Source organism: Bubalus kerabau, chromosome 3 (genome assembly GCF_029407905.1).
Source record: "Bubalus kerabau isolate K-KA32 ecotype Philippines breed swamp buffalo chromosome 3, PCC_UOA_SB_1v2, whole genome shotgun sequence".
NCBI lineage: Eukaryota > Metazoa > Chordata > Mammalia > Artiodactyla > Bovidae > Bubalus > Bubalus kerabau.
The window spans coordinates 109,721,999-109,734,221 of NC_073626.1; the positions used below are offsets into that span (position 1 = coordinate 109,721,999).

At 38.5% G+C, this 12,223-nt stretch overlaps 1 protein-coding gene across 1 annotated transcript in view; it reads left to right on the plus strand.

The window, feature by feature from the left end:
* LRP1B (LDL receptor related protein 1B) overlaps positions 1–12,223 on the plus strand; it is a 1,835,261-nt gene that overhangs the window by 1,007,047 nt on the left and 815,991 nt on the right. Inside the window, exon 21 of the mRNA XM_055574440.1 lies at positions 9,122–9,304. Within this exon, the coding sequence (XP_055430415.1) occupies positions 9,122–9,304 (183 nt within the window). The remainder of the gene's footprint in view (positions 1–9,121; positions 9,305–12,223) is intronic.

Genomic DNA, 12,223 nt, shown 5'->3' on the forward strand with positions numbered 1-12,223 from the left:
AAAACCAGCCAAACATTACAGGTTTATCAAAGCATCTGGCCTTCAAAATGGGTTCTCAGATTACTATGAAGTTTGAGAGGAATTGCTCCAGATAGGGGTAATCTTTCCCTAAAAGAGAGCTTCCCTTGTGGCTCAGCTGGTAAAGAACCCACCTGCAATGTGGGAGACCTGGGTTTGATCCCTGGGTTGGGAAGGTCCCCTGGAGAAGAGAAAGTCTACCCACTCCAGTATTCTGGCCTGGAGAATTCCATGCACGTATAGTACATGGGGTGGCAAAGAGTTGGACATGACTGAGCAACTTGCACTTTCACTTCCCTAAAAGACTTGCCAATGCCCAAGATGTAAGAGATGCAGGTTCAGTCCCTGAGTTAGGAAGATCCCCTAGAGAAGGGCATGACAATGCACTCCAGTATTCTTCCCTGGAGAATCTAATGTACAGAGAAGCCTAGAGGGTTACAGTCCATAGGGTCGCAAAGAGTCAGACACAACTGAAGCAATTTAGAACAAAGGACTTTAGCCACAGAAAATGCAGTAGCCTGTCTGTAGGGGAAGGCTTCAGTCCAGTGGAAAAACATGCAGACTGTGATGGAAACATATTTATACCCATGAGATGGAGGAAGTTTATGAAATCCATCTACTAGACTTTGAATGGTCCATTAGGCACTTTAAAATATCTTGAAGCAGTACGAAGTCTTCCATGGGGTGTGCTTTGGATAACTAGGACAATTGAGGTAGGTACTTTTTGTAGCTTTGTTAATGTTTCCCTAACAATATTTATTCATTGTCAATAGACCATTGGTTTGGTGTATGTGATGAGAAGTGGGTTTTTTAGAGTTTCTGATAGGACTGAGTTATTTGATATAAACCATACCTTCCTCTTTTTCCCAAAAAATTGTCAAATTTCCAATCTTGTTTTTTCTTTTACTGAATCTAATTTTGGGTCTTCTATAGCCAGTTTTTTCTAAAGTATCATTTGAGGAAATATCCCTGTGGATAATGACAGAGGTTTGGCTGTTGTTGGTCCCTTTAAGGATAGCATTCCTTGTAGAAATATCAGCAAGGTGATTTCCCTTAATTTCCAGAAAGTCAAGTTTAACATGCCCCAGAATCTTAATAATAGCTAAAATGGCAGGTAAAATTACTGTGTTCAATAATTTTTAAACATAGGTACTGTTTTTAATTTTATTTCCACTGGAAATAAGGAAGGAACATTGCTTCCACTACATTTCAAAATCATTAGGTACTCTGAAAGCATATCTCTATCAGTATAAACACTGGCCGTTTTGTCCTTGACTAAAGTACAAGCCCATTTAAGAGTACGTAATTCAACGTACTGGGCCAAAGTAGCCATAGGTATAGTTGCTGCCTTAACAATATCAAAAGGAGTTATAATAACTTAATCAGCATGGTATTTGTCATTGTCACCTTTTATTTTTTTTTCTTTTTTTTTTTAATTTTATTTTATTTTTAAACTTTACATAACTACATTGTCACCTTTTAAATAAGAACCATCATTGAACCATGAGCAGTCAACATTATCCAATGGAGTTTCTTTCAGATCATTACATTACAGGGAGTCAGAAGGTTGTCTATCAACATTAACCAGTCATGAAGGACACTTTGGTGACAGAAGGGAGAAGAGTAGCCAGATTAAAGTTATCATTATGTAAAAGAGTTATGGGAAGGACAGATAGCAAAGGGACATTTTAGGATATGAGGCAGCTAGCTGAGAAATGTTGAGTGTGATGAGAATTTGGGAGGACTTCTACTTCATGACATACAAAGATAATTAAAGGACATTCCACAATAATTTTCTCAGTGGCCTTAACCAAAAGGGCAATGGCTGCAATGATTCTCAGGCAAGAGAGGTATCCATGTGCCACAGGGTCCAGTTGCTGGCTATAATACCCTATGGGGAGATCGTGGTCCCTGAGTTTTGGGGTGAGTACCCCAAAGTTATTCCCTTTCTTGTCACATACAAAAGAGTAAAAGGGAATCTGATAATTGAGATGCCCAAAGGCAGGTGGATTCATCAAGCTCTCCTTTAGAGCTTTGAAGGCTATGTCATCCAGTTTTTCCCACAAAATTGGGTGAGATTTTTACTGTTGAGAAAAACATAAGAAATTTTGTTTTAAAGAAACTTGGTTTTAAAACATAAGATATGTGGAATCCAATTTCAACAACAAGCAACTGGCCTAAGAAAACCTTGCAGTTGCCCTTAGTTTGGGATTGTAGGTGTCCTAAGTTCCATGAAGTGTATCTAGATCTAGGTGGAGCCCTTGTTCTGGTGCTGGCTGGCCAAAACATTGAACCAGGGTTTGGGCAAACTATAATAGTTTTTCTTTGGCAAACTTAAGTCCCTTTAAGTCTAAAAGCTTTATTAAGTGGATGCTGCCTTCCTGAGAAAGAGGCTTGAGAAGGAGGGCAAAGAAGCAAATCACATATCATAGCAAAGTAAAACCCTTGGAGAACTTTATCATTCAGATCAGCCTTCAGGATTTGTAGAAAATAAGGGCTCTTAATACAATTCTGAGGCATTACTGTCCAGGTGATTTATTTTTTCTTCTCAACCAAAGGCGAAGAAGTATTGGCTATCTTCATCAGCTAGAATACTAAAGAATGCACTGTGAAAAGTAGTTACAGTGAAGAACTTTATTTTGCTGGAAGTGGATGATAGTACCCTATGAGAGGAATAATGAGATATTGAAGGATAACAGTGTTGTTTACTACTCCACCTTTGGAACTTTGTTTTTCTCACTGGTAAAATGCAGTGTTACAGTGGATAGTACACGGATAATGAGGCCTTGAGCCTGTATTGTTCCATTATTGGCTTTATGCCTTGAAGGATTACCTAAAGGGTATTGATTAATTCTAGGAAGAAGTTTTGAGGATTCTGTTTTAAATTTTGATGGGATATACTATGGATTTTGTAAACATCAGTTGGAGGTTTTGCCCTTAAAGAAAGTGGTAGCTGATTCAATAGGGACAAATGATCAGTATTTCCAGAATCAGGTCTGGTACCATCAGAGATAGAACAAATAAAAGATGTCAAAGGCTCATTTAATTTACTTGGTTGGTTCTTTGATGAACTGTCAATTTCTGGAATTATTTTCCCCTTTTGGGAGAAAGAAATTCTGGCATACTTGTCTAAGAAGTTTCAGCCTAATAAATGGATAGGGGCTTACTTACTTACAGCCAAATAAATGAATAGGTGGCTCAGTGGTAAAGAATCCACCTGCCAAGGCAGGAGACATGAGTTTGATCCCTGTTGGTAAGATCTACTGGAGAAGGAAATGGCAACCCTCTCCAGTATTTCTTGCCTGGGAAATCTTATGGACAGGGGAGCCTGGCAGGCTATATTCCATGGGGTCACAAAGAGTTGGACATGACTTAGAGACTACAAAACAGCAAGAGGAACTAAGGAGAAAAGGGTGTGTATCTCTTAAATGGCTAAACAGAAGGGAATATGTTCAGAACTTCTTGAGGTTTATTAGAGATCCTCACTATTTGATCTGTTTTATTACTCCAAAGCAGGGCTGTTTTATGGTGGTGAGCTTGAGATCTGAGAGTATGGTATCAAAGAGGACTGAAAGATATTTATCCTCTCATTGGAAAAATATTTCTCCAAGGCAATAAAGAGGGAGGATTGGGAAGAGCCCCTCTAGTTCCAGAGAGACCCACCACTGAGAACTGGTGTATGTTGGAAAGCTGGTTAGAGGGTTTAAGGTATCTTCAGTGCTTACATTTATAACAATCTATTTTCTAAGGTCCTGGTTCTGTGCAATAATAACAAAAACTAAGAGGATTTTGGTTTTGTTTAGGAGATTTCATTTGTTGGAGTCGACAATTATAATAATTTTTGAGGTCTTCCTTTGAGGTGATTCATATAGAGTAAAAGGAAGCCATTTTGTCAGATTAACTAAATCTGAAGTGAACATTAGTTTCCCATTTGATCCTATCAACTAAAAAAGATGCACAATGTGAAAGTTGCAAATTAAGTTTTATTTGGGACAAAATGAGGACTGCAGCCTGGGAGACAGCATCTCAGCTCTGAGATACTACTCCAAAGAGGCACTGGGGGAGGTCAATATATAATATTTTGGTGAAGGGGAGTTCAATGCAATCAAGCACATATTTTGCTAAATATTTTCTGCTAGTCATGAGGAGCTGATGTCACCTGGAAGGTGTCATATATAGATATGAGAAAACGCAAGGATTGGGATCATGAAATCAGTTTAACTGAAAATATCTAATTCTATAGAACCTGTTCCACCAGTTTCCCTGAAGCACAGAATTCCTCACTCTCTACCCTGAACTCCCTTTAGGGCTGCAACAGATCAACAGCTGCAGCAGTACAGGGTTCAGATTTCACAGAGACTGATGGGGAATTTCCTTGGCAAGCACCAATTTGTAGTTGACAATTGTGATACTTTTTACTAGAAGGAAGAGATCTCATTTCAATCCATAATTAATATAGAGTTAAAAGCTAGTGAAGTTACTCAACATTTGAAGGAAGATCAGAATTTTCTTTAAAAACAGTCTGAAGTCAGTTGTGATTTTTATGAACAGATTGATCAGAATCTGTGTGCAAGCCTGAATTTTGTTCCAATCCACAGGCTTTGGAAAAGCGCTAGGAATTACTTGGTGAAGTTGCTTAGCAATTTTCTGAACCTGATCACATAATAAGATAGCAGATTGTTCTGATTGTAATCCTGAGCATGTTTCAAGACTTTCTCAATCAGCAGTTTTCACCCAATACTGGGCCTGCCCTTCACTGATGAGCAGATGAACTAGCTGATATAAGTTAGAGAAACCAGGTTTATAAGTTTGAATGGCTATATTAAATTCCTCAGCAAAAGTGTGAGGATGTTTGTTTACTTTGGGAAAGTCTTTGACTATGCCTCACAGCTCAGCTTTAGTCCAGGGAATATAAGATATTAAAGATTTAGCCTCTGGATCCTCAAAAGGCTTATTTGAAAGAAGTATGTTCTGACAAGTTCAGAAGAAAAGAGAATGGGAAGGGTTTCAGAGATAAAGGGAAATTTGTCCAGAGAATGTATATAGGGGGATTCAGAGTATAGTGGAGGCATAGAAAGGAAGGAGGAAGATAGCACCAAAGGTCGAGCTTGAGACAAAGCCAAGGAAGAAGGACCTTAGGGCTTTGCGAGTTGCTTTATCTTTCTTTAATCATTTGTTTTCCTGGGTAAATTTTAAGATCTTATTTTTCAGACAGGCAATTTTAGACTCTTGATAATGTTGGGAATCCTCAAAATGCCAATTGAAATAAGCATTCCAGTCAATTCTGGAAAATTTTAAGCAATTGTAGCCCAATTGGGTTTTAAGGAAATTAAATTTTGTGATTTCAGGAGTTACCCATAATGGTCAATCATATTTTAAAGTGCCTTAGGTCAGGTTGGTCCATTTATTTAGAAATGCCTGTGAGGAATCCTGGTAGCTCAGCTGATAGAGAATCTGCCTGCAATGCAAGAGACCACGGTTTGATTCCTGGGTCAGGAAGATCCGCTGGAGAAGGGATAGGCTACCCACTCTAGTATTCTTGCTTGGAGATTTTCATGGATAGAGGAGCCTGGCAGGCTACAATCCAAGGGGTCGCAAAGAGTCAGACATGACTGAGCGACTTTCACATCACATGAAGAAGGACCATGGGTTTTAAACATCAAATTGGCCTGAGTCCCTGTAAGAACTGGAGGAGGTAGGGGCTCAGAATACTTAGATAAGTGGGTTGGGTTCTGATTTCCTTGAGGTGTTTCCTCTAGAGAAAAGAACCTGTTTCAAACAGCTTAAACAGCTTGCAGCACAAATGGTTCAATTCAGACAGCTTGCAAGACAATCCCAGCCAATTCAAAGGAAACAGCTTAAAGGATCCAGGCTAAAGGCTTTTTCAGACAGTTTCCAGAGAATAGTCTTTTCAAAGAATAGGCCAAAGGCTGAAAATCCTGGCACTGTTGCAGAGAACCCCTGTTTTCAAAGGAATGGGTCAAAGGTTAGCCAGCTTCAGAAGAAGCAGCCCCTGTTCTGAAGGGAATAGGCCAGTTTCAGTGCAACAGTCTGATACTGAAATCAGACCCAAGTGCCAAACAGGTACTCACATACAAAACAAAGTCTTAACCAGAAAGATGAAAACTTTGAGCAGATTCTGAATAAAGCCTGGAGAGCTTCACATGAGAAAAGAGTGTGAGTTTGGATCCAAGAGAAACACTTGCCTTTAAACTCCAGGGTCAGCAGGAAAAGCAGTGAGCGACAAAAAGGCTCCATTGTGGGCACTGTACCTGTGTGTTCACCAGTCCTGGAGCCATCAGGTCTCTTCTCTGGGCCTTGCAAGGGCCACCAAAATGTTGACCTAAAACAAGCTGAGTGTGAGACGTTTCTCCAGCAAAGATGTTTATTTGAGATCAGTAACAAATTGCAATTTGGATTCTGCAGCCATGGTAAGCCACGTGCAGGTTCCTTCATTGCAAGGAAAAGAGATGCTTTTATAGAGAGAAAAGGAAGTTGAGAGGGCTGAAGTAAACAAAGGGTCCATGGCTTTTCCTTGGCTGAGTTCTCCCTAGGAAAGAAAAGTCTTCTTCCTGTTAGGCTTTCCTATAGCTGCAAGGTGTGAAACATCTCCCTTTTGATCTTCCAACTCTAGTTATTTGAAGTTTCTGTTTATTTGTATTTTTATAATTCCTACCAAATCAGCCCATTAGGTAAGGGGCAACTCACCTGTGCTTGCTTCAGTTTTAAAATGATGCAGGATAATTGTTGTTATAAATATAAATTAATAGCTGGCTATATCTTCCAGGTAAGAATTCTGAAGTGGGTGGCCATGTCCTTCTCTGGGGGATCTTCCTGACCCAGGGATTGAACTCTGTGTCTCCTGCATTGGCTGATTCTTTACCACTGAGCTACCAGAGTGGCCATAGCTACATGAGAGAACAATAAATTTGCTACATTAAAACTTTGGTCTAATACATATGCCATGTTTTGTTTATACATGGACCAGCTGATAGATATTTGAGTTCTTTCTATTGTTATATTGAAGAATGCTGCTATGAACATTTGTCTACAAATCTTTGCGTAGACATATATTTTTATTTCACTTGAGAAAACCCATAGGAGTAGAATTGCTGGGTTGTATAGTAGGTGTACATTTACATTTTTTAAAATACTGACAACCTGTTTTCCAGGAGAGCACTAGTTTGCACTTCCACTAGCAATGTATGCTAGTCCCACTTGTACCATATCTTTACAAACACTTGGCATTTCAGTCTTTTTAAGAAATTCTAATATGTGTATAGAAGCATCTTACTGTGGTTTTAATTTGTATTTCCCTATTGATCAATCATGGAGAAGGCAATGGCAGCCCACTCCAGTATTCTTGCCTGGAAAATCCCATAGACGGAGGAGCGTGGTAGGCTGCAGTCCATGGGGTCGCTAAGAGTTGGACACGACTGCGCGACTTCAGTTTCACTTTTCACTTTCATGCATTGGAGAAGGAAATGGCAACCCACTCCAGTGTTTTTGCCTGGAGAATCCCAGGGACAGGGAAGCTTGTGGGCTGCCATCTATTGGGTTGCACAGAGTTGGACACCACTGAAGAGACTTAGCATTGATCAATCAAATTGGCCATTATTTGTTAACTACTTATACAGATCTTTTTTCTGTTCCTTAAAATTGAATTATTTCATTATTGAGTTGTAAAAGTTCTTAATTATATGTGGACAGAAGTCCTTTGTCAGATATATGCTTTGCAATTTTTTTTCCCCAAGCTGTATATTGCCTTTTCATTTTCTTAATTATTTCAACAAGCAAAAGATTTTAATTTTCTGAAGTCTATTTATCACTTTTTAAATTTGTGGTTCATGCTTTTTGTGTGTTGTCCCAAGGTCACAGAGGTTTTTCTCCTCTGCTTTGTTTTATACAATATATGTGTTTTGCTCGTACATTTAGGTCTGTGATCTATCTTGAATTAATATTGGTATATGGTGTTAAGATCAAAGTTCAGTTCTTTTCCATGTGAATATACAGTTATTCTAAAAACAAAGCAAAACAAAAACTTTGGTCTAAAAAAATATTTACTAAAATCTTTATTTTACAATAGTATTGGGAGATTCTGATTATTATATCTCATAATATTAGATATTAATGCATAATATTGCTGATTATAGCCACATTTTCCATTATTATTTTGTTAACACATATATTGGACTTCCCTAGTGACTCAGATGGTAGGGAATCTTCCTGCAATGTGGGAGACCCAGGTTTGATCCCTGCATCTGGAAGATTCCTTGGAGAAGGGAATGACTACCCACTCCAGTATTCTTACCTGTAGAATTCCATGGACAGAGTAGCCTGGCAGGCTAAATATACCCAACATTTATCTTTTCTTATTTTTGTAGATGCTTACCTACAAAATATAGCCTATAATTTAATCATCAGTTTTTGAGTAATAGTGTTTTCTGGGCATTGTATGAATTATTAATTGATAAATTGAATTTGAGTGCAGAGTGCCTCATTAAATTCTTTTGTGTCTGTTATTTCTAAACTGAAATCTATGTCCTGAATTTTTTTTTTTAATTTTCTTGTGGTTTTGGTTTTCAAAATTTTGGATATTATTCTTCAAAGATTTTATTAAAATGCCGTTCTTTGTTGTTGTTGTTGTTGTTATTAACCTGTTACCAGAATGAAATAAATAATCTAAAGAAATGTCAAAGATGAAGGGAAGTCTAAACATTTAGAGTAGAATGTGAAATCTTTTTTATGTGCTATAGAGAAAATCCCTTCAAAAATCCCATTGTTAAGATACTAATTAAAATTACAACAGACTACCACATTATAATATTGCTCTTTTTTTCCTAATGTTCATGACACTTTCAGGTATTCCATGGGCAAGAAACATTTTCTCTAATTATTAAAGTTTCTAAAACAAATTTGGAAATACTGAAGAACATTGCAGCAATTACACAACTAAAGTAAAATATATATTCTCTCTAGCATCATTATAATGCCTGAAGAAAGAAAAAATATTGAAAAAAATATTATCAAGTGAAATCATAATTTCTCTCTTGTCTCTCTCTCCTCTCCCCACCCACCTCTCTCCCTCGTTTCAATATCTAAGAGATTCATTCTCCTGCTGGTTGTAATGCAAATGAATTTCAGTGTCATCCTGATGGAAATTGCATCCCTGATGTGTGGCACTGTGATGGGGAAAAAGATTGTGAAGATGGTAGTGATGAAAAAGGCTGCAATGGTACCTTACGATTGTGTGACCACAAAACCAAGTTTTCCTGTCGGAGTACAGGTAAGCAGAACACTGGGTTCTACTAACACCTTGGGCTTGCTTCCTTAATGCAGGTTTCTTTTGGGCCTTTCTCAATCCATACCTTACCTTTATAAAAGTACCCTTGTGTTTCTACTACATTTGCTGGCATTCTATACATGACAGTAATAATAGCTAACATTCACTGAGAATTGTCTGTGGACTTGGCGCAGTTCTAAGAATGTTCTCTGTGTGAACTCATTTCAACATTCTAAATCACAATGAGAAAGCTATGGTACATATACACAATGGAGTATTACTCAGCCATTAAAAAGAATACGTTTGAATCAGTTCTAATGAGGTGGATGAAACTGGAGCCTATTATACAGAGTGAAGTAAGCCAGAAAGAAAAACACCAATACAGTATACTAATGCATATATATGGAATTTAGAAAGATGGTAACAATAACCCTGTGTATGAGACAGCAAAAGAGACACTGATGTATAGAACAGTTTTATGGACTCTGTGGGAGAGGGAGAGGGTGGGAAGATTTGGGAGAATGGCATTGAAACATGTAAAATATCATGTATGAAACGAGTTGCCAGTCCAGGTTCAATGCACGATACTGGAGGCTTGGGGCTAGTGCACTGGGACGACCCAGAGGGATGGTATGGGGAGGGAGGAGGGAAGAGGGTTCAGGATGGGGAACACATGTATACCTGTGGCAGATTCATTTTGATATTTGGCAAAACTAATACCATTTTGTAAAGTTTAAAAATAAAATAAAATTTTAATAAATAAATAAATCAAAATGAGAAAACTGAGCCCCAGAGAAGTTTTTAACTTGCTCAAGTCAAAAAGTCAAAAGAAGTTTTAACTGTCTGGCTCCCAGAACCAGCATGGAAGAATTGGGATTTGAAACCGGGAAATCTGGGCTTCCGTGGTGGCTCAGACAGTAAAGAATCTGCCTGAAATGTAGGAGATGGGTTTGATCCCTGGGTTAGGAAGATCCCCTGGAGAAGAGAATGGCAACCCACTCCAGTATTCTTGCCTGGAGAATTCCATGACAGAAGAGCCTGGTGGGTTACAATCCATGGGGTCACAAAGAGTCTGACACAATAACACTAATCTGAATTCAGTTTCTGGAATGTCTCAGTCCAGAAAGAGACATGTGTGCAGAACCCATGGGCATCATTTTCCTTTTCATAGATGAAACTTCACCATGAAATTGAAAGAAGATGACTTTCAAAAAGCCAGAGTAATATGCATTTATTTTCAACTAGTTTTCTGAATTTTACGGTGCTGTTCCTAGCCTCTGTTAAAATGAAAGTGTGACTCCTTACAGTAAACCAGGCTGAGCTCTATGTGTTATGTTTTTAAGAGTCAGGTGACTCCTCTCAATTATTATACAAAGATTCTTAGTTTGGGGCTCTTGTTGTCAATGGTATGGAAGAAAACCTCAGTAGAGAGAACATCATTAAATTCTAGAAGGATTACACTATTGAAGATATTATTATTATAGAAAAAAAAAAAAACTGTGAAAGCCATCAAACCTGAAACAATAAATTCTTGTGGAAGAAACTGTGTCCAGATGTTGTACATGTCTTCACAGGATTTATAAGAGAACAGGAAATTATGAAAGAAACTGCAGATATGGCAGGAAAAGTGGGATGTAGGAAAGTGAAGGCTTTTAGGATATAGATCTTGGAGAAATTCAAGAATTAACAGACATCACACCAGAGGAATTAACAAAGTACTACTTGGTAGAGATGAATGCTTCTGAACTAGTTCCTAAAGGTCAGGAAGAAGATTTAGAAGAAATGCCAGGAAACAAAATAACATTAGACAGTTTGACACAAGGGTTATAATTATTAAAGATGCTTTTGACTTCTTTTATGGCATGAACTCTTCTACGATACAGGCACTAAAACTAAACAAACAGTAGAAGAATTGGTACCATACAGAACATTTTTAGAGAAATGAAAGACCATAAAAGTCAGAGAGAAATGACAGTGTATTTCCATAAAGTTGTACAAACTGTGCCTGACTCACTTGCCTCCCCTTCCACCTCCTCTACTTCTGCTACACCAGATACAGCAAGACCAACCCCTTCCTTTCCTCCTTATCCTTAGTCTACTCAACATGACGATTACAAAGATGAAGACTTTAGTGATGGTCTATTTCTACCTGAGTTCAGTTCAGTCATTCAGTTGTGTCCGACTCTTTGTGACACCATGGACTGCAGCACACCAGGCCTCCCTGTCCGTCACCAACTCCCAGAGTTTATTCAAACTCGTCTATTGAATCGGTGATGCCATCCAACCATCTCATCCACTGTCATCCCCTTCTCCATCTGCCTCAATCTTTCCCAGTATGAGGGTCTTTTCAAATGAGACAGATCTTCGCATCAGGTGGCCAAAGTACTGAGGTTTCACTTCAACATCAGTCCTTCCAGTGAACATTCAGGACTGATTTCCTTTAGGATGGACTGGTTGGATCTCCTTGAAGTCCAAGGGACTCTCAAGAGTCTTCTCCAACACCACAGTTCAAAGCATCAATTCTTTGGTGCTCAGCTTTCTTTATAGTTCAACTCTCACATCCATACATGACTACTGGAAAAACCATAGCCTTGATGAGACAGACCTTTGTTGGCAAAGTAATGTCTCTGCTTTTTAATAGGCTGCCTAGGTTGGTTATAACTTTTCTTCCAAGGAGTAAGTGCATTTTTGTTTCATGGCTACAGTCACCATCTGCAGTGATTTTGAAGCCCCCTAAAATAAAGTCTGTTACAGTTTCCACTGTTTCTCCATCTATTTGCCATGAAGTGGTGGGACCAGATGCCATGATCTTAGTTTTCTGAATGTTGAGCTTTAAGCCAACCTTTTCACTCTCCTCTTTCACTTTCATCAAGAGGCTCTTTAGTTCTTCTTCACTTTCTGCCATAAAGGTGGTGTCATCTG